The sequence below is a fragment of the Lepisosteus platostomus genome, chromosome 18 (assembly GCF_059453375.1).
Source record: "Lepisosteus platostomus isolate fLepPlt1 chromosome 18, fLepPlt1.hap1, whole genome shotgun sequence".
NCBI classification, from domain to species: domain Eukaryota; kingdom Metazoa; phylum Chordata; class Actinopteri; order Semionotiformes; family Lepisosteidae; genus Lepisosteus; species Lepisosteus platostomus.
In genome coordinates, this window is record NC_142628.1 from 11,489,736 (window position 1) to 11,514,705 (window position 24,970).

At 36.8% G+C, this 24,970-nt stretch overlaps 3 protein-coding genes across 7 annotated transcripts in view; all 3 read left to right on the top strand.

The window, feature by feature from the left end:
* Positions 1–1,244: 1,244 nt before the first annotated feature.
* Positions 1,245–4,129, top strand: LOC148645661 (guanylyl cyclase-activating protein 2-like). Its single transcript, XM_088612062.1, has 4 exons — positions 1,245–1,574; positions 2,032–2,181; positions 2,994–3,102; positions 3,477–4,129. Exons 1-4 carry the CDS (start codon positions 1,371–1,373, stop codon positions 3,602–3,604), a joined length of 591 nt encoding a protein of 196 aa, XP_088468188.1. The 5' UTR covers positions 1,245–1,370; the 3' UTR covers positions 3,605–4,129.
* A 1,074-nt stretch (positions 4,130–5,203) lies between these two features.
* LOC148645662 (guanylyl cyclase-activating protein 2-like) lies at positions 5,204–8,992 on the top strand. Its single transcript, XM_088612063.1, has 4 exons — positions 5,204–5,997; positions 6,474–6,623; positions 6,817–6,925; positions 7,899–8,992. The coding sequence occupies exons 1-4, from the start codon at positions 5,806–5,808 to the stop codon at positions 8,024–8,026; spliced, it is 579 nt and encodes a 192-aa protein (XP_088468189.1). The 5' UTR covers positions 5,204–5,805; the 3' UTR covers positions 8,027–8,992.
* Positions 8,993–10,283: 1,291 nt separating this feature from the next.
* The window catches only part of LOC148645663 (uncharacterized), a 31,127-nt gene continuing 16,440 nt past the window's right edge, over positions 10,284–24,970 (top strand). The window contains exons 1-21 of one of the 5 annotated variants that reach the window (XM_088611989.1): positions 10,284–10,440; positions 12,548–12,608; positions 12,984–13,130; positions 13,734–13,880; positions 14,201–14,323; positions 14,711–14,878; positions 15,351–15,536; positions 15,724–15,846; positions 15,963–16,076; positions 16,405–16,699; positions 17,102–17,217; positions 17,322–17,439; positions 17,681–17,772; positions 18,170–18,321; positions 21,042–21,195; positions 21,694–21,817; positions 22,832–22,962; positions 23,418–23,465; positions 23,944–24,053; positions 24,290–24,458; positions 24,692–24,796. In XM_088611989.1, the coding sequence (XP_088468115.1) occupies positions 12,564–12,608; positions 12,984–13,130; positions 13,734–13,880; positions 14,201–14,323; positions 14,711–14,878; positions 15,351–15,536; positions 15,724–15,846; positions 15,963–16,076; positions 16,405–16,699; positions 17,102–17,217; positions 17,322–17,439; positions 17,681–17,772; positions 18,170–18,321; positions 21,042–21,195; positions 21,694–21,817; positions 22,832–22,962; positions 23,418–23,465; positions 23,944–24,053; positions 24,290–24,458; positions 24,692–24,796 (2,667 nt within the window). In that variant the 5' untranslated portion in view covers positions 10,284–10,440; positions 12,548–12,563. The remainder of the gene's footprint in view (positions 10,441–12,547; positions 12,609–12,983; positions 13,131–13,733; positions 13,881–14,200; positions 14,324–14,710; positions 14,879–15,350; positions 15,537–15,723; positions 15,847–15,962; positions 16,077–16,404; positions 16,700–17,101; positions 17,218–17,321; positions 17,440–17,680; positions 17,773–18,169; positions 18,322–21,041; positions 21,196–21,693; positions 21,818–22,831; positions 22,963–23,417; positions 23,466–23,943; positions 24,054–24,289; positions 24,459–24,691; positions 24,797–24,970) is intronic. The other 4 variants (XM_088611990.1, XM_088611991.1, XM_088611992.1 and 1 more) reach the window with 4 other exon arrangements.

Below are 24,970 nucleotides of genomic sequence, written 5' to 3' on the forward strand. Positions count from 1 at the left end.
ATCTGTTCTTTATCGTAAAAGGCTGTTATCTTTGTGGGAGTTATCAGTTTGTTTTTTATGGACACCATATTTTTTCTTACTTTAATTAGACTCAATCTATGTTAAAATCATTGAACAAGAAAGCAGCATCTTATGCAGACTAGAATTGTATGTGAAATGAAAGAAAAACAGTTTAGGTAGATGTGATTAGGGGCTCTGTTATAGAGGGTCAGATGATTAAAATGATTAAAATGCTGATTAAAATAGCATTATTTCTGAATTCATGAATGTATGTAAAAGTTGCATGCATGCTTTTTTCCAGTTATTCTAATCACAGCAAATCCCATCTAGTAAATTTATATTATTCTCAGCTTGCAGTTCCAGACAGTTGGTTTAACATACAGTAAATAGATGTTTTTAGGAGGAAGAATTTCAGTATGCACAATTATTGGTACAAATATTGTACCTCCTGTTCAACACAATAATTTCCCAATATTTCTCCACTAGACAGATGAACAGACTCTTGGATATGATAGAACATCTCTTTATTTAGGCTCTGTACATAAGACATGAGAAAGCAAGACTGAGATTGATACTTAGTTTTGCCACTCATTGCGTTGTAAGTGTTACAAATGTGCTTTCACAATCAGTCTTCTGCTGTGTCTTCTGTGGGGTAGCTTACACAGGTTTAAGGAGGTTTGTGACTCATTACTAGTGATATAAAGCCTGATTGGTACAGTGAGTGCCCTTATATTTAATTGTTATGCCCTGTACAGACAGCAAGTATGTTAATTTACTCAATTACTCTCACTGTTGCACTAATTCATCACGGATTTTGCGGGATCTCAACTCCTTGCATTACTCCACATATTAATTTTGCAAAGAAAGGTTAATCAGAGTCTAAAATAATCAGCTGGCAGCCTATTAGCTTAGCAAATCTTGGTTCAAAATCCACTGTCCACACAATGTAATGTGTGCTGTGCAGGGACATCTCAATCAAGATACAACTATGAAAAAATAACATTTAAAAAAATCCTCTTAAAAACATCTTGTATAAGAAAGATATATAATTCTGTGAATTTCTTTCTTAAATTTATTTTTGTTTTTCCTCATCTCAAACTGGTACTCCTGATATTTTTCGTATCACTTAGCTCTCCTATTACAAGACAGATGACCTCAGGTGGACTTTCAATTAATCTAAAAATATACCATCTGCAGTACTAACCTTAATGTCTTCAACCTAATTACCTGCCGTATATAAACCTTGTATACAGTACGTGCCCAACAGAGCACTTGGCAAGTCTGCCTGAAAAGCCTGGAAGATCAGCCTGCCGTTTGCCGCTTCAGTATCATAGAAGCTGGTTTCAGCACCGCGGACAGCTCTACTGGTGATGGAGCAACCACAGTGCTCTATCAAAATGAAAACAGAAGAAATCGATGTGGCGGAGCTGCAGGAAATGTACAAGAAGTTTGTAGTGGAATGTCCGAGCGGGACATTGTTCTTACACGAGTTCAAGAGGTTTTTCGGCATTAACCCGAACTGTGATGCTTCGGAATACGCAGACAGTATGTTCAGAGCCTTCGACAAAAATGGGGTGAGAAAAGACGCCTTTTAAAAAAACAACTTTTGCGACTTAACATTACACAACAGATTTGTCCAGTTCGTTAGATTTTATGGGATTCTTCGTCCCATAAATGCCATCGTATTGAATCCATGGTATCCTGTCAACTAACAGCACTTTTTAAAAACATGTTCTGTAATATAAACCTGCAGTCGTTAAATAGAGAATCACGCTATTCACATACTGTATGTACAGTAGACAAACGAGGGGATTCACAACTGATCACCTGTGTAAACCTTGATGTGCAACACCTATGTTTAGCTGTGAATTGTTTGTTCTTTAATCTCTAACAGGGTTCAGTGTTTCCCCAAAATATGTCTATTTTGTTCACCGACTTTCCGAAACGTTTACTACAAATGACATGTTGGGCTATGTTTTCCAATAAGAGATGTGCTCTAAGAGACCTTTCATTTCCTTTTTCGATGTGTAGGACAATACCATCGATTTCTTGGAATATGTAGCCGCCTTGAATCTTGTATTAAGAGGCAAACTGGAACACAAACTCAGGTGGTCCTTCAAAGTCTATGATAAGGATGGAAACGGATGTGTGGACAAGAGTGAGCTTCGTGAGATTATTCAGGTAATTCATATTTGGAGTAAAGTGAGATATGATAACTAGATTTTCTAAAACTAACAGTAGGCGTCGGAGAGAGAATTGTTTATCAAATGGGAAAGATGTTTTCCTATTCGCTGTTGACACAATTCCTGTTACAACATGGAAATCGGACGGATGACTAAATGTCCTATGGAACTTGAGAACACATAGAACTATTTAATAAACAATGGATGTTCTGCAATCAGATCATAATATAAAATTGCGTATACTGTATACTATTCCGACATTTCACACTCCGGAGCTGTTAATGTTGTTGCTGGTCTCAGAGCAGCTGGTGAGTAATCCACTAAATCCAGAGGTCAGAGGACACGTGCCTGTCTCAATTAGCAAAAGATGAGACTGTCAATAAGAAAATCCCCCACTGAGTTCCCGGATCTGTAAATAATTGAATACAAATGAATACAAAGCTCGAATCAACAAGTACCGTTTCTGAAGAACACAGTTTAACCAACGTTCCTGCATGATATTTTAAAAAATCAAATAATTCTCACTTTAAATGTAAAAAAATTAGTTTGCAAAACTTTCTGTAAATATGCAGGGGAAACATTTTAGCCCCCCTACCTAAATTACTTAAATATTGGAATGACATTCTATTAAAAGTGATGCCTACCGAAGTTGCTTATTTGATTAATCAGAGAATATTATCAATAATTTATGATTGATCAAATTGATGGTTACTTTCAAATGTGTATGTCTATAATAAGCACAATTTAGATATTAGGATAATCCTTGAATTCTACAACTGACAAAGTTTTCATTGTTTCCTTCCTTTTAAGGCAATTTATAAACTAAAAAAGAACTCCAGACAAGACAAGGCAACTCAGTTCCTAACACCAGATGAAGTCTGTGAAAGAATATTTCAAATAGTGGATGCGAATGGAGATGGTAAATACAGAAACATATTTAATTCTGAATTGATTGATTAACTAATTTATTCTGAGCACATTTAACTGCAAACAACAATATGTAGTACAAGTATTTACTCTTTAAAAGTGATGTGTTTTTCTGTTTGTACTGTACCCCATTATTAAAATTGAATAATTATTTTTTACAGCTTAGGTTTTAAAGCCTAAGCATACAGTACATCACCAAAAAAATTAAAAACATTTGTTCATTATCTAACAATGGGTGTGGCAAAGAGCATTCATTACTTACATTTGACTTCATTCGTTTGACTTACAAAGCTGGCTCACTGAACCTCTTCCTTTGTAACACATTTCTCGCTTTTGGAAAATAACATTTAATGTATTATTTTGTAGGGCAGCTTACACTGGATGAGTTCATTGAAGGAGCGAGGAAAGACAAATGGGTTCTGACAATGCTGCAGTTGGACATAAATCCTCATGGCTGGGTTCTTGAACAGAGGAGAAAGAGTGCCATGTTTTGACTTGATTTTTCTGAATTACTGTATGTGTTTACAGGTCCTGATTTGTGATTTACATTTACTTACATCCAAAGACTTCCTTTATAAAAATAAACTATAATCTCCCCAGAAATCCCACTTTATCTGTCCAAAAATGTTAGTACTTTGTAACCAATCTTCTTTTGAAGTTTTTAGTTGGAAGAAAAGAAACTGTGTGCTCAGACTTTGTCTTTTTATAGAATGTGGATTTTTCACCCATCAGGAAATTCCTTTTCAGTTTGCTCTTGATTAAAAACTTCATTGTTGTCAGTTTTGATACTTCCCCCAGTCTTTTTAAAATTCTAAATGTTCTACATTTTCAAAATAAATTGTAGTATTTATTTAGCCCCGTACATACTCCTACTGTGTATATAATTTTGTTATGTGCTGGATCTAAAAAAAATAAGTGATGCTAATTCTTTAAATTATTAACTATTGTAACTAAAGGTTTTATACCTGATATGTTTGTCAATATTGGTTTTGTACAAAATAAAAAGTATTGTTTTCATACTGGTTAGATGTGTAAGAATGGAAGCATGCATGATTAATACTATTTTTAATATTCCTTTTGTACATCTTTGAAAATGATTAATCTCCCATGGCAATACAGAGATGCATATGAAAGTGAAATAATTACATAGATGACACTGTTTTCAATTGCTGCTACACATATCCAAGTTGAAAGAGGTACAGTATGTTATGCTGCAGACCTGGCATGTGAACAATAGTTCACAAAACAGACTCAATTTTTCTGAATTGACTATTACTGCAGTGCAGAATCACAGAACAGATGTGACATTGTGCCTTGGAAGAGTATTTTCCTCCTTTCTGTACTATCATCATAAGCATAAAGTTAATGGGAGGCTTCCTTCTCTTCATACAGTACATCATTTCTTACCAAGAGAGTATCTCTGTCCTGCACATCACTTTAATTACTAATAGCCTTGTACTTAGTTAAAACTGTGAGAGGCCTTCCCTCAGTACTGGATATAGATTGAACTTTCAAGAGGCTAAATAAAAGCTTATGGGTCACAGACTCATTAGTCCAGGGGGCTCAGGAAAACACAGAAGAGGGTTTATAAATCCAGGCCTGATTAAACACCAATCCTAGCTACAGGAGCCTGAAGGATGAAAGTTTGCCAGATAATCTGATTTGAAGATCTGACTCAAGCATGCATAATCTTTGAAACGTTAACCACTTTGTAAACAAAATGTGTACCAGAATAACATAAACTTATATTTTGAATGGGTTCCGCCTTGCTTGTTGAAAGTTTAACATGACACAAATAAGATGTGGAAAATTATATTTCATAATTTGAATAAAAACTAAACTAATGAGGGACAACAACCACACATGAAAATTTTTAAATATATATAACATATTTTTTTCCAATGAATGTGCATATTTGTAATTATTTTAAAACAATGAAATCATTCAGATTTGGGAAAATAGTATTGTAACCATTGTGTAAATATTGTTCTATTTTATGTTCTGCATTTTCTTCTTGCTGGGGGAGGGGTTGAATATAAAAATACGGAGTAATTATATTGAGTAATTTGCATTATTAGCATCGAGTAATTTAACCATTTCTTTATTTCTCGTTTGTTGTTTCAAACCTCAAGGTTTCGTCTAAAAGCGATTATGAGCGTGAGGCTCCTATAGCTTATAATAGAATAGTACGCTGTCTTTTGAGGCAACTCTTAAACACTAGTCTGGATAAAACCAGTGTGAATTTAAGCACCGCATTAGCATTAGTTTTTTTCTGCAAAGTTAATGTACATGTACGTAATTATACGAGCAAAATAAAGTGAAATGAAATATAACAACAACAATGGAAACATACTCAGATTCTGGACAGGAGATAAACCCCTTTGACAAGTCCTATACTTCGCTTAATTGAGAGTTAGTGTAAATTATTTTGGGGTCTATAAACAACAAAAGCAGTGTTTTTGGATTAGGATTTAGTAGATTGGAAAGCAAATGAGATTGCAGGGATCTATAAATATCGCCCAGGGTAGTCAACGTTAGTACTTAAAGTTATGCCTTTGGGGAAATCTTTCGCAAAGATACTCAGAGACCTACAAGCAAGACCTCCACTTCTGAGCAATGGCTATCCCAGCCCTCTGAAAAGCGGATCAACTGGTCTTCACACCACTAAAGACAAGGGCTGACATTAGGTTAAACGATGGGGCAGTTCCAAAGTGATCACAGAGAGGTTGATATTGCAGAGCTACAGGAACTGTATAAGACATTTGTAGTGGAATGCCCAAGTGGAGCTTTATTTTTGCATGAGTTCAAAAGGTTTTTTGGAGTTACTGACACGACAGAGGAATCCTTGTATATGGACAACATGTTCAGGACATTTGACACCAACGAGGTAAAGGACCAGGCTACCGCCTAGTTCTTCACAAAAACAGCGTTTATTAATAGGCTTGACTCAAAAAATACGACTGTGTGGATTTGGCTTTGATATACATTTATATTGTACGGGAACGACATTGCATAATTATAGCTTTAACGTGGTATTTAAATTCCATTTCCACGGATTCTTTAACAATCGTTGAATATCAGGATAGGTGAAGAGTTTCTGAACAGAACTGCAAGCAGTTCAGAATCTGACCTTGCCCTTCTTCGACGATGTTAATCTTAATGCTGCGTGAAACCGGTTATTAGTGAAAATGGGTGGTGGATCATAAACAGAATAAAACCTGCCAGATACGGGTGTGAGGACCGTCTCTCTGTGTGTGTTGTAAAACATTGACACAGTATGTTAGTACTCCGTATGTCAGTTATTCTAAGTGATAGAGGCTTTTCTAACTTGACACTGCCTACATTTTGTTTTCACCTTTCTAGGACAATACCATCGACTTTTTGGAATACGTTGCAGCTCTTAATCTCGTCCTTAGAGGGAAACTTGAACACAAACTGCGGTGGTCCTTTAAAGTTTATGACAAAGATGGTAACGGATGCCTTGAAAAAGAGGAACTGCGGCAAATCATAGCGGTAAGATCTGCTGCGGTTCTATAAAGCACACAGACGACGGCGATCACGCTTGTGTGACTTGGTATCGTAATCATGTTCGTTATTTGCCAGCTTCTTTCAGCTGCTTACAGAAACGTGTCAGGGTCCCTTTAAGATTCTTAAAAAATGTGGAAGACGTCCAGTGACTTTTTTTTCTTCTTTTGTTTGTCGATAGGCAATTTATAGCATCAAGACGGTTGCAACGGCAAAAGACGAAGCCCCTCTCCTTACGCCCGATGAAGTTTGTGAGAGAATATTCGAACTTGTTGACGAAAACGGAGATGGTAAGTGGTAGCAGGATGTAATTGCACAACACTGAATTATAGTTATTCCTAAAACCTGCGTTGTAGCACGACAGTATTGCGGCTTGTACTTGGCTACTGTATGTGCGCGGCGTGCTGAAATTACTCAAAACCTAGTTGTTAAAATTCCAGATATCTGCAGGTTTTAGCTTAGTATTCATATGATCCAATGAATTTCAGAGCTTCGCAATAATTTGAATTGCATATGCCATTTTTCCCTCTCTGAAGACGCCTCGCTTATTCAACTGCCATGGATATAGTCTGTATCGTTGCTTAAAACTGAAATGTATAACATTGAGAGTGTATTGCTTTTATGCCTCTTATCAAATATATCTTCTCAAGTGCTTCTAATAAAAAAAAAATGTTTTCATTCTCAATATAAATATGAGCATACAGTAGTTCAGGTGGGTAGCTGCGTCAGCATGCTGTACGTAGGCTGCAAAGGAACAAGTAATAGGTTTATTCCATGCTGAAAAGAGAAGTAAGAAAACAACGTTTCGGCTGTGGTGCCTTCTTCTTCACACCCGAAATGCTGTGTTTTCTTTCTTCTCTTTTCAGCATGGAATAAACCTATTACTTGTTCCTGAGCATACAGTATATGTGTAGTGCAACGTGAAGTATTTCAAGCACTCTTGTCTGGTGAATGAAAACCAGCGGGTGTGATAAGGTGCTATAAATAATAATCAATAATCCTTGCACCTACAGTATATAGCATTTTTCTGTGTGCTCCACTCAGTGATTTACAGGTAATGGGTACTCCCCTCCTCTACCAGCAATCTATTTTAAGATATAAACTATAATCCTGAGGAAAGTACTTCACATACCTGTAGATATTCCAGTAAAAGGCCTTGTTGGACTAAAGTAAATTGCTTTGAATAAAAGTGCCCAAAACAATAAATTAATAATGACAATTCATAGCGAAGGACAATTAGTTTATATTCTGTTTTTTTTGCAGGCCAGCTTTCGCTAGAAGAGTTCATCAAAGGTGCTCAGAAGGATCAATGGGTTATGAAGATGCTGAAGCTAAACGTGAATCCAAGTGGGTGGGTTATAGACAACAGGACAAAACGGGCATCTATCTGACTATTAACAATGATTTAACTTCCAGCTGAAAGTGGGAGAAAATGCACCCAAGAGAGAAACTCAGAAGGGGAACTTTAAGTTTTTGCTAACATGGCAACATGGATTAGCAGCAATGTGAAGAGCTAACATCAGATGAAAGCACCATTTCAGTTGAGGAAAGGACAGGTCTTCTTCACTGATGGATTTATGAGGACATCTTCAAGTATCTACATATTGTGTATATTTTAAACATGGGCATTTGCATGCTCACAGCACTTTCCGAGCCAGAACATTTTGTTGGTCCTCCAACATGGCACCAGTTGAATAGTCCTTTGGTACTGTCTTGGTTGTTGACTACAATATAATCTGCTGTCTGGTATCTGGATTTGAAGGATTTTGCAGTGCCAGAATGGAACAGGCATTGAATCAACAAGGGTGCATTGAGCGTAATGACATTTCCAAATGCCATCACATTCATTATAAGCTATTGTAACCATGTACGATATCACTACAACATCACCAGCACTATACTGCGTTACTATCTTTTATCCTTAGGTAACGTGGGTTTGTGATTTTACATGTTTTTATACAAAGGCTTTTTATTGTTTGTACAGAATAAGAATGTGTCGTTCAAGATGATTAACTTTAACATTGTTCTGCTATTTATATTGAACAAGAAATAATCAATAAGGAAATAACTGTCCTGGAACTCAAACATTATAAAACCTATCAGATATGTGTGATATTTTCACCAAACTGACCAGTTTGTGGATTTATCTTTACTGTATTATTGTTTTGGGGCTAGATTGTGTTATTTTTCTTTTGCCCTCTCTTTCTTCAGGTTCATTTGTGGTCTTCATTATGCTTGCATGGAGATTTATACAACTCCTAATATACAGTAATGCCTCCCTTAAAGCCCCCTCTTGTAATATAGGGTTTTCAGACAGGGTTTAGGGACTACTCTAATAAAAGACTCTTTCTACTCCTTTTTGTTTTACTGATTATGATTTTTGGTGATAACCTGCAATTACAGTCTACAAAATTAAACAATATGTTGATAGAGACATTCTTTTTCTCTTTAAACAATTCCATTATTTTGGGTTCCACCACAGCATGATTCCTCCTCTCCTGACACTCATAGATTACAGTTAACAAGGTCAGTAGACATATCTCTGGGGAATCTTTTAATAACATTGGTCAACCGACCTTTAAAGGATCAAGTAACAGGTTTATTCCATGCTGAAAAGAGAAGAGAGAAAACACAACATTTCGGCTGTGAAGCCTTCTTCAGATGTGAGAGTTAGGGTTATAGTTAGATCACACCTGGAATAAACCAGTTACCTTTGTAGACTACGCATGCTGACACAGCTTCCCACATGAACTAATCTGAACTTTAATGTTTGTTAGAAGATTAACATGGTAGTTAACTTTTAAAAGGAGCTAATTTGAGACTAAACTCACCCTAAATCGAAGTTAAAAGAAACATATAGCTAGAACTATTTAAAAACTAATAAATTCAGCACACACTCTTGCCAGATTGCTCATGTACAAGATGTGGAAAGATGTATAAAGTGCCCAGAAAATCAATTCAACAATATATAGTCGTGTTCTCTTAAAATTTAAGACTTAAATTAATTATGCTTAAAACAGTTTAATGTAATAATGCAGAGGAACAGGTAACGGGTTTATTCCATGCTGAAAAGAAAAGAAAGGAAACGCAATGTTTCGGCTGTGGCACACCTGAAGAAGGCTCCACAGCTGAAATGCTGTTTCCTTTCTTTTCTTTTCACCATGGAATAATTCCCGTTACCTGTTCCTTTGCAGCCTACCCATGCTGACGCGGCAACCTACTTGAACTTAATTTAATAATACTTCTTCGTGATGAAAGTAAATTGAAGCAAAACGTTTTTGAAGATTTCAGTGCAACATAAACATATACTGTATCTTTCAGGGCAATGTTAGAGTAGTACGTAACCAATAAATACCTTAAAAAATAATTTAAATGACACCCCCCCAAATTATGAATGCATCTAATTTCCGGAAGATAAAATCTGTTAAAAATCGTTTTGTAAAACAAAAACCCTACAAATAGCTGTATACAAGAGGTAGCATTTGCACCACATAAAAGCGATACAGATTATCCATAGATTTGCATGGAACGACTAATCCGACCGGTTGGGACTGGCTCCAAAAAATCCATTGGGAAACGCACACACTGGGTATAATCCTGACGTCACGTACGTGCCGCGTCAGCCTTGGCGTTCCTCAGCTGTTTGTTCACCTGACCAAGATGGCTGTCGGCTGAAGGGTAGTGGTGCGGCTGACACCCGAGGATTTTCTGCACCATGAGCAAAATATAAGCTTGCTTTTATAAATACGGGGTATTTTTCACCATCAACGGTTACATAGCATCTTCATGACCCGTTTGTAATCAGGTAAAACAGTTATTTCTTTCGTGTAATTCGATCTGCTTAATACTGGTTAACCCTGCTAGTGGTGCTATCGTATGGCACCAAAATAATGCTTTTTAGTGCTGTGACCAAAAAAAAAAAAACATGCATCGATTCTGTTTTCAGTTATTCAAAAATTGTGGATCTTGTTTCAAATCAGGTTTGGTATTTAGATGGCTGGTGCAAATAAGCATCGGGGGTTTATCATATTAATTAATAAATTAAGTCAGCACTAGTCTACGATCGAAGCGATTGCCCACAGTAAGTAACTACACAAGTTAATATGAACGTTGCTTTTTTATTATGATTTTTACATAAAGCCAGAAATAGAATCGCATATGTTCATGTGCTTCCTGGTTTTGAATTGAAAACTGGCGTACTGTAGATGTGACGATGCATTTTATTTTACCGAAGCGAGTTTGCAAAGCAGATGTATCGAGATGCAGTTAACACATAAAGTGAAAATGAACAGAAGTTAAAATATTTAGACAGCCTTTTAGACACGTTCTGGGGCGTTTTGTGAGTTTTTATGCTGACGTGTGATAAAGTAAAATGCATAAGCTTTAAAAATGTTCCAAGAGATGGTACGACCTACTATGTTCAATCTGTAAAAATTGTATAATTGGTATTGGGATAAGATGCTTGATATAGTTTGAGAGCTCGTTGAAATGTTTTGATAGTATTATTAATTCCTTGCATGTATACAGCGCTTTTAATCCTATGCTTCCGCAGTACTTGAGCTTCATCGCCCACTGTGTATCATCCATTCTCTTCCAGCGGTATTACTTACACAGCACAGCCATCCGTAGGGAAGTGAGAAATGACTTCGCCATCTGAATTAATGGGGAGCTTTAAAAAAGTCAGATTGTACGACCCAGATGGAATTTAACTGAGTTACTGGAGCCAACACCCCTAATGATCTGAATAATGCATTGGAAGTCAGCCATGTTCTGTGAGGGCTCACAGGTGTGCAGTACTGAGGGTTTAGTGTTTGATTTAGTGTTCAGGGCTCTGAACATGTAACTGGGAGGGTTGTAGGTTCATATTCCAGTTGAGACACTACTGTGATACCCTTTAAAGCAGATTAATCCAGTAAAATAGTGATGTATAAATAAATATAAGGTGAAAGTGTACAATACTGTACATTGTCATCACCCAAGTTAATGAAACCCATAGAATGAAGAGCATATTATTTACAACAATTAATTTATAATGATCAAATGGAATAAATAGTTTTGCTCTGTATGCTGATGTAATTGCTGCCAGTTGTCTACTTTAAGTTCTTTTCAGAATGTTTTTGTTTGCTTGTTGTGAATCCTGTGATGTTGTTCTTTCTTGTTCGGTACTGTTGGATCTACAACCAATTGCACCTCAGACAAGGTTTAAATATTCAATATAAGGCTGTTTTTTTCCTAAGAAGAAATAAACATAATTGTAATCTGAGGAGAAAGCGGTACCACTTTCATATCATAATTAGGATTTCAAAAGTTCTGTATTAAGTCCAGCTAATGAGCAGTCGTCTGAGCCTTTCGTTTTATCTGTGCATTGATGCCTATCTTGATCAATTAGCTATTTTTCATGTTTGCATCACTTGGAGCTTGTTTGCTTCTCACTATCAGTACAGTGATGGAACCTCAAAATAGAGTGAACAAGTAAAGGTTAATTCCATGCTGAAAATAGGAAAACAGTTTAAGTTATTAAGAAAATACATATTTTTCATTTTTTTTGTTTCATATATAGTAAGGGGAAAGCACAATTTGTACCTTGAATGAACTCAGGGTGTTAAAACCTCTGAATAATAATAATGATTGCTTACACTTATATAGCGCTTTTCTGGACACTCCACTCAAAGCACTTTACAGGTAATGGGGACTCCCCTCCACCACCACCACCACCACCACCACCAATGTGCAGCGTCCACCTGGATGCTAGCTAGTGTAGTGTATACTGTACTAGTATATAGCCTTGTGATGAAGTGAATGGAATCCTTTTTAAAATGTTATGCAGTATAGTAGTCATGCATTCGTGTTTTGTTTGTTGTTTACATTTATCAAGTTGTCCTAATTCAGGACCAATCTCTTTTGCCTCACAGGGACCTGTCTGAGACCATGTGGAAGTGGTACTCTGGAGATGAGTCAGCCCCTGGTCAGGGAGTGAGTATTAAAAACGTGACTGTATTGGGAATTTTAGCCTGATGCATTTTCATGCTCAAGTATTAAGTATACATATACTGTATATGTTTCTTCATATACAGTATATATGCAAATGTGCATAAGTAGACAAATTCTTCCTACCAGTAAAACTACCTACCACTGTTCCAAAAATATGTTGCATCAAGAGTTTATTTATAGCCAAACAGTTGTGATATATTTATGTGGTTTTGAATGAGCACGTCTGTGTAATTACATGCTAAATGAAGCATATGCTGTATAGAGTGCTGTGCAGACAAATGTGCTTTGGCAGATTGCTGTGCCAATAGTGAGCTGCTCACTGAGGTTCACTGTCCTACTTGCTTTGCTAATCCACAGGCACCAGCTCCCCCGGATGGCATGAGCAGCCAGTCGGTGGCAGATATAACTGAACAGCTGGCTCAGACTGAACAACTTGTGGTTCAGCTGAAAGAACTGATCCGAGAAAAAGATAATGTCCTGCGCACCAAAGACGAGCAGCTTAAGGTATTTGAACAAAATAACTATTGGAACTGTATTTGCTGCAGAAACAATGTGAGGCTTGTCTTTCAGAAAAGCTGAAAAAAGTGGTCCATATTTTGTTATTGGTTTTACATTCTTAAGGGAAATAGTGTTTTTTATTTCCTACAGTATGTTGTGAGGATGTAACACCACATGTGCCTTGCATAAGTTCTGATTGGTAAATAAAATAATTATATTAAAGTATGTTTCCTTTTAATTTTGGTGATGTACTGCAAATGTATCTTTACTTTGGTAATCACATAAACAAGTACCTATTACATTTTAAATTAGGGATCGTTGTGGTAATCACTCAAATGAAAACAAAACCTAGTACTACTGCAATACACTAGTTCGTATAATCATATTAAGTATATATACATACTGAAATGTATCTGATCTTAAGAAAGTTTATGTATAACAATAAATTTTTCTTTCTGAGTGACATATTGTTTTTATTTACCTTCAAAATAACATGTGGTCGCAAAAGTGTCATTTTCTCAACTCTGCTGTTGGAAGTGGTCAATTTCATTTACAAGGCAAAGTTATTACCATTTTCTAGTGCCATTTTTGTCCTTTTTTTCCTGTTAGACTGAGAAAGAAGCATGGGAGGCCAAGCTCTCCAAAATGAAGCTGCAAAACAAAGCCAAGGTCACCTCATTAAATTCTCAACTGGAAGAATTAAAGAAGCAGCTGCCATCGTCAGGAGCCAAGGAAGCCAAGTCTGATATCAGAAAGGTGCTTCTTTAAAACACAAACGTTGCGTTTTTATTTAAAGCATGGATCTGAGCAGTCAGTCTGAGATTTAGTGCTGTCTGGCGTGTATGTTGGGGGGGTTAAGTGAATGAGCTCCTTAATCGATTCACATTCCTTACATACCTGTGCTTGTGTTATTAAATTACCTAATCTAATCTAAATAGAAGTGACCTTATTATTTAACCATATTCTTAGACACTTGTGTTTTTACTGCCAGCACCTATACTGTTGTGTTGAGGAATGCAGTAACATTATGGAAAAGGGTCTTTTTTATGGTTTGGTTTGGTTGTGTCATCCTGCAGGCTTCTGGTGATGGGGACCAGGAGCATGCTGCCGCAAGCCGTGGAAAAATCCTAGTGCTGAAGAAAAAAGTGGAGGAACTCGAACTGCAGCTTTCTCAGAAAGAGGCAGACCTGGAAGTTAAGGTGGACGTCACGTTTGTTTAGGCGGACATTCTCACACATGCCCTTTCTTGCATACACTGTCTTGTTTCATATTTCTGTCCAAAAAACCTAAAGCTCATGAGCCCCCTAAGATGATCTGGTATCCAGGCATTTTACAACTCGGTTTGAAATGCATTTAATTAGCAGGGGAAGCGTAGAGCTCACTCACACAGTGTCAATGAGCTTTCTCATTCTGGTTGTGAAACAGGTCTATGCACTATGTTTGTGTTGGTATTTTTTGGGTGTTAACAGCTACCTTTTAAGGTTTGGGTGACATTGGGTGGTTATGTATTTTGGGATGATCTGGTTTTGCCGGTGGAAACAGATTGAATGCATGAATGTGCCTGATAGTCTGGCTTCTTTTCACAGATCAGAGCGCTTGCGGATCAGAGGCAGCGTGGGGCGGAGATGGATGGCATGCTTGCCGAGAGGGACAAGAAGCTGCAAGAAAAGGAAGCTTACATTGTTGACCTCCAGCTGAGTGTGTCGGCTGACCTCACCTCCAGAGCCTCATCAACTCCCACAGAGCCGCTGAAGGCAAGCCGGCTTCCCCGACCTTTGTCTTGCTGCAAATCCATTTGATTCTTCAATACTTTATTTGCTGTTATTGGTGCCATGCGGAGTAAACAAAGCCTGTGCCTTTTAACAAGCTCTGTTGTGTAATTTATTATTGCGTTTTTTTTAACAAAATAGGGGGTTTTATTTCAGGTCACTTTTCAATTAAGAATAACAAATTCTAATTGTTTTTGGTGGTGGCTTTCCATTAGGTAGGTGTATGAAGCTCCAGAGAAGCTAATACTGGCAGCCAGGTATCAGTTTGAAATTTGAGGGTGGGTTAAACTTTTACTTTTGATTTAATCTGGACATAAAACAAAGTTGCTCATGTCCATAGTGCTTTTTCCAAACCAGTCACTGTTTATCAAAGATAGTTTGGGGAGCAGTTAACTAGATATAGTAAAGTTGGATATGTCCTCGGTTGGCTGTAAAATTGTTTTGTATTGAATTGCAGGCTCACTTAGCAGAAAAAGATGGTTCCCTGCAGGACCTTCAAGTGCTGGTGCAAAATCTTACCAAGAAAGTTGGGGAAAGTGAAGAAAAATTCAGCCTTCTACAAGAACAGAATGAAAGCCTTAAGGAGCTTCTGATGAAAGAGAAGACGCAGTTTGAAGAAAAAGAGAAGATGTACAAGGAAAATGTAGGTTTTCTCTGAATCCAGTTTTAGTATTATACAGTTTTTTTTAACTGATTTTCATTTTGTTTAAATTAACAATAATGTAATCCCAGGATTCGATTTCAGTTCATTGTCTGAAAATCACGGTTTCAGTCCATTAAAATCAATGCTTTTTCCGTTACTGTTTTTGTGCTTTCCCACTTGTTTGTAGATCCAAACGTTTAAAGACATTATTCTGGAAAAAGATAACAAGCTGGTGGAAATAAACCAGATGCATGAACAGGAGCTGTTCAGACTGGCAGCCAAATCCGATGCCAGCGCGGACCTTGAGCAGGTAACCTGCAAGATGTTTTCAGTTAGCTTTTGTAAATAAAACTTACGTAGTTTATATTGTGGCTTTCGAAAGCTCATATTCCATAATGCAGCTTGGCTTTAATTCTGTGCTGATAGCTACTGAAGGCTTTGAAACAGAAGTTACACGAGAAGGAGGAGGTTCTGCTAGGGAAGACTCAGGTTATTGACGTTCTTCAGAATGAAGTGGATGCCAGGGACCAGCAGATGAAGGTAAGGAACAAAACTGGTCTCACCAGTAGCAATGCATGAAGAGATAGTAACTTGTTTTAAGGGTAAGATTTTGTTTTTAAAATGTATTGTTTAGATATATTTGTGTAAATCAGATCAAATCTGTTTTTGAGTGTTACCATGAGAATGTAAATTTAATGTGCATTTCCATTTTTTTGAGTAGATGCAGTCAGGTTTTGAAGCACGTCAAGCTTCATTTTTTAAGTTGTTTCTACTTTATATACTCATACGTAAAAGAGTGGTAATTTTCAATTTGATTAGAACGCGACTGAGGCACTCTGAAAACATTCTGGAATTGTTTTGTTTTCAGGAGCTTGCTGAAAAAATGAAGCGCCTTCAAGGGGAGAAAGATAATATGCTTTCCAAGCTGGACGCCGAGAAGCATGTAATGAGAGCCCAACTCAGAGACCTGATGCAGAAACATGAGACTGAACTGAAACAGGTCACAGAGAAGCACGAAAGTGAGCTGTCTGAGAAGCATCAAGCTTACCTGCAGCTCCAGAGACAACTGCAGGAGCTCAGCAATAAAAACGCAGCCCCTGCAGAGCAGACAGGAGGGACTCCTCTGGACACAGCTGCTAATCAGAAAATGACAGAGTTAGAAGGTGAATAAAGTGTTTGTCTTTTTCCTTATAGTAATGCAGTAGTTTATCCTCTGTGGTTCATAATGTTTTCCCACGTTTTGTTATGATTTGTTAACCATAAGGTTAAAGTGAATGACTTTAAAATAATACTTGGCATAGTCATGCATTCTGTTCGATCCACAGCTGTTGTCTTTTTTTAATATTGCTTTCTGCAGTTTGTGAAATTAATGATTCAGATGTTGTGATAATATTCGAATATTAGGCATTTTAATGTAAATGAAAAGAGGCACGAGAGTCGCAACACGACTTTTTATCATTGATGTTTTTTCCCTCACTGTATCTTTGGATTTCAGGTCTGTGCCTTGTCTCAGTTCATTCATTTGAGAAAGACTTTGTGTTTTATTGCTTAACTCTCTCAAACAGCACAAGCAAAGCAGAAAACCGAGGAGGCCAGTAAATCCGAAACAAAATTCCTCAAAATGAAGGCCTGGTCCAAGTCCAGAATAAAACAACTGGAGGAAGAGCTCAGAAAAGCACAGGTTAGTGTCGTTGTGCACTTATCTGTTATGCTGATTATTACCACTTAAAATGGTGTTTCTGTTAGAAAAGTTATATTTCTAATAAGGACTCTCTTCTACTATAGTCTGGAAACACAAGCCCTGATGTGAATGCTTTAAGGAACAGAATTGCTGATCTTGAAGAGGAAAGAGAAGAACTTCATCAGAAACTAGAGCAATATGAAGAACTAAAGATGAAAAATGGTAAATATTCGCTTTCATTCACTATAAAAAGGTACACAGTAGTATTTTTAAATGTTCAGTAATAGCTTCAAAAATAATGTATTTGGTGATTTTAAATGCTAATGTATTTTGCTATAGTTTTCCCACTGAAGAGTTTTGATACAAGTTCTAATTCTCTTACAAAAAAATCTGATGCTTTTTCTAGATATTTACTTTTTGACTATTAAAACAATGCTGTATTAATGCTTCTTTTTAACTGCAGATGAACTAATGGCTAAACTTGTGATCTATGAAGAGCAACAAAGGAAAATGCAGGCTGACCTGGAACAAGTTACTAAGAGAGCTGCATCTCAGGTTTGGAAATTTCCAAAAACTTCTTCTTAGAAATTCACATGGGTCTTAAGGAATTGATTATCCTGCCATGACTACATGATAATGCAAGTAATATATTATATAATACACAATTTAAAAAATAGTGCAAACATTTTTGGTATGATTGCTATATTTTTCATGTATTGATAATTTGCATTTTAAGTGAGTTTAAATTAAGTCAATGGTGATAGACTATTGTTTTCTCATTTGTTATTTTATCCTGTGCTACATTAGTGAAAAATAGTTATTTCTTTACAATTCTGAAGGACATTAAGTCCTCTGTAGTAAATGGTAGCCATTCGATTTTCTCTATGGGTTGACGAGCTGGGGTGGTTTTTCATATGCGAGTCTGTTGTAAATGCGCCCCATGTGTGGACAGACAAGTGAGTCGGGCAGCGTGGAAGAGCTGCAGAGCCAGGTTCTGGAGTGGCAGGAGATGGTGTCCGAGGCAGAGGCAGTCCGTGATCAGGCCAGGGAGGAGAAGACAGCCATGGTTTTGAGAATGAGTCAGATAGAGGAGGAAAGAGAAGGTAAAGTGGGTCTCCTTCAAACTTGGCAACATCGAGAAGCCTGTCTGTTGCAGTGTCGTTGGCTATTTCTATATGCTGCACCATAAAGGACAGTGTATATATAATTCACTCCTCTGCCTTGTTCACATCTTCACTATACCCACTTCACATATGCCTTTCTAGCATGAAATGTCTTACATCTGTAGCAAACAAGGCACTTTACAACAGGAATATTTATAGTTCTGTTTTATCTTGAAAAACCAGTTAGATCAGTATGTAAATATTTTCTTTGATGTTGCCATCACTGTACTTTCATTGCATTTTGTAATCAGAGTACGTTTTTTGAAGAAAACGTTTTGCTTATTTGAGTCGGATGTTTTTTCTGGCTGGAAGAGATATCATCAGATAGAAAACATAAGTTAGGAAAGGTAGGAATACAAACTTCAAAATCCCTAGAAAAAAATAATAACTTTGATGCTTGTGTATCATCCTTCCTTTCCCTTGTCCTGTCAAAGACTGTACGTCAGTATCTCCCTTTTCCTAAATGTTTAGGATGCCTTGTGTCGTTTTATGAAGAGATAAAATAGTTTTCATCTGACTTGGAAGGTCAGATAGAGAAGCTGATTGGTTTGTTTTTTTTGCCCGAGGCCCAGTTTCTGTGCCATTATTATTTTTCCAGCTATTGTTGTGCATTGTTTTGGTTAGGTTGAGCATGATGTTTCTTTTTTTTTTTTCCTTTTCTCCATAATCCGTGCCGAGCACTCGCTCTGTGCCCCTGCCCCTCCACTCCTCCTGCTCACTGTGATTTGGCCAGCCACAGAGAACAGTTTCCCATCAGTTTTGTGCATGCAGGTCCTAGTAACCGCCGGCACTGTACTGCTGAGGATTTCCCCGTCACACTTTGCAGGAGGGTACATCACAAGCAGTACAGGAATGGCTGTTGCTTTATTTTTTTCCCCATTCGTTTGTCTCCTCCAGTGTTCTTCCTGAGCAACTAAACAAAAATCCACAAGGCCATTTTCTTCAGAATGCTCTTAACAACACAAAAAAAGTACGTTATTGGCAGAGGGCTTGTAATAGCCAGAGCATTTAGTAATTTTAAGCAAAGCCAGTGCTAACAATGACATTTCTGAAGCAAAAGGCTTTGTGTGCTTCCTCCTGAGTAAGTGATTCTGAGTGCCCTTTCACTGTCTTTGTGTTAATTCTACCAACACTGCTAACCCAACTTCATTTAACACTTCTAGAGTCGCCGTGATAATGGGAGTAAATAAGAAATATGCTGGTACCAGCTTCTGAGGAGCTGCTTGAACCACAGAACACTCCACTGCATGTTAACGCGCTAGTGCCTAATGGATTTTAGGTTCTTGGCTTCTAAACCTTTCTTTCTCACCTTTGGTGTCATTATTAATGTAGTCAAGGGGTAGCTCCACAGTTTCCAACAAGAATGTAATGATACTGGAGAAAAAGTGGATTAGAATTGGTTTGCTAAAAGCAAATTGATTGCAAAGCAAAATCGTTTTACATGATAGATTTTTATAGTAGTTAATTCTGCTGCATTGCTTTTAATTTTCAACTAAATTTTATTTCAGAATGATACAGGTGGAGCAATCACTTGCCTAAATTGATCCTTTGAAGTGATATCTGCACTTTGTCAGTTTTATTTTTGTGCTTTGCTTGTAATTTTGTGCGTTTGGCAGTATTAACGTCTTAATGTCTATTAAATCGCAAAACAGATGGGAATGTATTTTTGTCTGAGAGCCCATTAATAACAAGATAAACATGAAACTTAAACTTTTGATTACTCCATATAAGGAAAACAAACTAAATTATACCAGTTACTGCAAACATCATATAAATTTTGCTTGTAATATTGCAAAATTCCTCTGGAAGTCATTCAAAAACAATTCAACAGCATTTTTAACAGAGTTTACAGAACACCCTTTTGTTCATTGGTTTATACATATTCCTAAAATATCCTCTCCAGTGGTATAATACTGTTTTTTATATTTTAAATGGTATTGCTTTGATCTGAACAATTCTGAATTGTAAACTAAATTGCAGATCGTTTTAGTAACCCTAATCGGGTAACTTGTAAATCAATAACATCAGTATTAAAGATTCGTTTTTGCTGCACTCATGCAGGTTTCCTGCTATTAGGACTGATTTCCACTAAGTCACTGGAGAAGACATAATAATGTAGTGGGAGCAAAAAACCTGCTACAATATTAAAGAAGAACATTTGTATCAAGCACATTTCAAAACCATGTGCTGCTCTTAGCATTGTAAGGTTCTGCTGCAAGACCAGACTAGGAATTATAGACAGTTAAAAATCACGACCCAGTGCCAATTAAGAACTTAATTGAAAGAATGTGATATTTTACACAATGATACAGTTCATTGTGGATAGTACTGTAATCAAGTAGCAGTTCAGGGTGTTCTGTTGTTTAATTAAATCAACACATAAAGAGATTTTCAAAAAAACAAAAAACCTTACTAGCCGACATTCCACGATCCTTTCAGTTTTCTTTTCTGAATGTAATCCGACGACAAGATTTTTGTTTTGTGCGAAAGCACGTGTCCATGATCTAAATATCGCTTTGGGGCAGTCTTCAAATTTTTTAGTCACAAGTCCTCTCAGTTTTGTCTCTCGACTTGGCGTGCAGCTGTGCTTGTTTGGCTTGCGTGTGCTCTCTCTGTGCTGCAAGTACGTGTCTGAAGAGAATTGATTTCCTGTGGCACAAAACTGATCGAGGATGACTGGTTCTTTCCTGGCTGCTCCGATCCAGCCTTAGTCGCTCGGCAGCAGGAGCTGGAGGAGGAACTGGCACAAGCTCGAGGGCTTCGGCAGCAAAGGGGCAAGCAGAAGCAGGTGAACATCGGCACACACAATCTGCAGGTAGGAGTGGTGCGAATAAGCTTTTGTAAACAAAGGGCACTTGTTAGAAATTTTCCCGATATTTAAAGATGAGATTTTTTTAAAGGAATAATTAAAGTTTTCAGGTACCTGTTTTTGGAGGAAAAAGTGCGGTTATGTATAATTGAATCTGTTTCGCAAAGTCTTTTTCGCCTCGAAGAAAATGCTGCGCTCTCATTACCATAGTTTTAAAGTGATAAGTGTGTTTCCTGTATTCTGCTGGTTCACTAAATCATTTATTCTGTTTTTACCTTTCGAGCATATTCCCCCGGTGAGGAATTTGGTAAATCTAGGCCATTCTTTTTGTTGTTGTTGTGGACAAGCAGACATTTAGGTCATTATAAATGAATTTATAATTATAAATGAATATTTCTATGTGATGTTATAAGCATTGCTTCAAAGAGCAATGGATACTAATAATCCGCTACAGTATTCTTTTAATTTAGTAGAATTGCTAATTGTTATGCTACGTTATTCTAGGAGGATTTTGAATTTGATGGGAAGCAATCATATGAAGATGCCAGCGTCACTTTAGAGAGCAACAATTCTGCAGAAGGGGAGAATATGGGAGGTTGGTGGCCAGAGTACAGTTCTCCTGATGCAGGTGTGATACCTACTAGACAGTTTATTGTAGCATGCACAATGTTTGTTTTATGTGGATTTTAATTTTAATTACTTTTTTGACAATTGTATAACCCTATTTTCTGTGGAATTTCTCTAACCACCTTCAGCCCTTTATGTATATTATGTTTGGTTGACCTGTTATTTTAATTTTTGTAGATTTTTTTTAGCATGTGCGTGCTGGATGAACTGCCTAGTTTTGGTTCAGTATTGTGTAGTCCATGTTGAATGCATTGAACTGTGTCAGATCTGGTGTGTAATTTAAAAGGAATCCAAAGCTGCAAAATTGGTAAGACATTTGATTTCCTTATTTTTAAAGACAAATTCAATGTGTGAAATGGTTAAGGGTTTTGGGTCTTTAAAAAGGAAATGGAATTGGAATAATAAGGTGCTAGGAATGTTTTATGAATCATTGTGTTCTGTCGTAATATAATGTAAAAAAAGTGCCGTCCAGAAATGGCAATGTATTTATAAATATGATTATATAAATTATTTAAAAAGCATTTTTCACAAAACAGTGGTATATCAGGCACTGTGTAAGTCTGCTACTACATCAGAACCTGTGAAACCCTTAATCTAGCATGGCTCTAGATCAAGTAGATATGAACAGTTTAGTCTTGCATGCACTTTGTTCTCTGTAATTCATCAGTGTTTGCATGATATAAGTGTAGTAAGTTTACTGTCATATTTATTACCTAAACTGAGTAAGCAAGATTTGAGTCTGTGATACTTACTGTGTTGTGGAAGGTTTATTTAGGTTTAAAGGTTTGTTTAGCCTATTTTTGACCAAACATTAAGATATGTTTTGACCTTATTCTGTTTCATCATAATATGAAACTGTTGTTGACTTGCTCTGCAACATAGTTTTTGGTTTTAAAAAACTGAATGTCTTAAAGACAATTTGATTAGTACATTAAGACTTATGCTGACTGTGAGTTTTTGTCTGAATTGTATGTGCTTCTCGCTTGTGTTTGTTGTGCTGAATTAAAAATGTCAGGCCTGAGGTCGGTGGTTGAAGAGCTGGAATTGGAAAGAAACCAGCTTCAGGAGCAGATTCTGGCACTGGAAGAGCGATGTCAGAACCTTGAAGACAGGCTGCAGCTGCAAGCAAGGATTGAGTCACTGCAGGTAGACATCTTAATGAATAATTGTTTCATGTTCGAGCCATTATACTTCACCAAGGGGGTTCTGCCAGTATAGAGAGCAGGGCAGTGTATGATCAAAAGATGTTTGCAGCTAACCTGGTTTAGTTTTCAGCATTCCATTTCTTTAATTCGCTGAAGTGCTATTGTATTATATCGTTGTATCTGCACATCTTGGAAATTATTTAATGATTTGGACTGTGAGTAATTCTTAATTCAGACTTTCTCATAAAGATGATGTCTCTCTCCATGAGACATTTCAAAGAGATTGTACTGTGATGCCACAAAAACATGCAAAAATAGTAATAATAAGTGGTGGTGTTCAAACAGTTTTTAAGCTCTAATGTTTTTTAACATTCATGTTTACTCATGGTTAAAAACACTATAAATGTTGTGTTGTCCATGGCAATTAGGATTTTGTAACAAAACCTTCTAATACAGGTGACGTTTGATGTAGATGAAGAAGGGCAACCGTTGAGGGTTACACAGGTCTGTTTTTATTGGTGTGCACTAGAGAAAACATCACCTAGGGGTGACAGCTGACCACTGCCATGTTGTTTGTCACACGTGTCTTTGTTTCCACATTCATGTGGGTGTAACGCTTAAAGCTGGTTGAGTAATGTAAAGTTGAACTGTCTTTTCACTATGTATTAAAGGCACTTTTCATTTCGTTCAGTAAGGTAATTATACTTATTGATCATCGTTTGAAAAACACTGGCTATGTAAGGAGAATCTTCAGTAAAAGAAATACCATTTTGCTATAGATACATTTATGCTGTGTGGTGTGTTTTGAAAAAGCGGGAGTTTGATCTTAAAATCAAGAGTGACACGTGGGTGTTTGAGGTCACCAAGGGGAATTTTTATTTTTTTCTTTGTACTTTTTAAAGTCAGTACTTAAAGGTGTCGCTGAGTGAGTTTTCAGAGATATTGATGTTTTTCTACAAATCCTTTTTTTATCCCATTGTAGAATGAAACAGAACGCCTCCAGGCTCAGTTAGCCAGTGTGCGCAGTCAGCAGAGCAGAGATGCTGAGAAACACCAGATTCTTGTCTCCAGTCTGAACGACCAACTGAAAGGGTGAGAAAAGGCACATGAGAAATGTACAAACTCAAAAAAGGCCAAAATTAAACACCATGGTGCTTCATTGAACACTTTCAAAATTAAAGATATCATGCGTGTTGTTTTGGTTTAAATGGATGGTTTTGAAAAGCTTTCTTCAAGAAAATTTTTTTATCTGGATTGAATCAAGCACCATCGTTCATTGCATATTTTTAAATGTTTTTTTTTTTTACCTTGAAATATCTTTTATTTAGAATGAGTGACCGGAAGGAGACCCTTGAAACATCTCTCATGGAGAAGGAGCAGACATTAGCAAAAACATCTGTAAAACTGGAACTAATTGATCATCTCAAAGATTCGTTAAAGGTGCAGGAGGTACAGAACAAAGAGATCACAGAGAAGCTGTTTCACACGGAGCAAAAAGTACGACTTTAAAATCTGATTTTTTTCCATTCATAGCAATCCATTATAGATTTTAGATTATTGAAAGATTATATTTCTTTGATCTGGTATAACCACCAATAAAGCGAAAAATCAGAATTAGCTACAGTTAAAACAATTTTAATTTAAAAATAATTTCTAAATATGCATATGACTACATTCATAGTATACACACACAACGTTTATTTGCAATAATTTTGCTTTCTAATTTCCAGCTCTCTGAAGCTAGCAAGAAGTGTAACTCCTATGAAAAACAATGTTCCGAGCTGAAGATTTCTGTTACCGATCTTACACAGAAACTGTCCATGATAAAAGAAAAGGTAACATTTCTCACTGTAACCCTGACTGCTTTTCCTGACTCCCCTTTTCCATTTTGCATTTCTCAGTAGCAATTTCCCATTTGTTCTATCTGTATGACCTTAAAAGTTGCCACCCAGATATCACATGTGGTAGATTACATCAATATTTACCTTACCTCTTTTATTTCCGTTTTC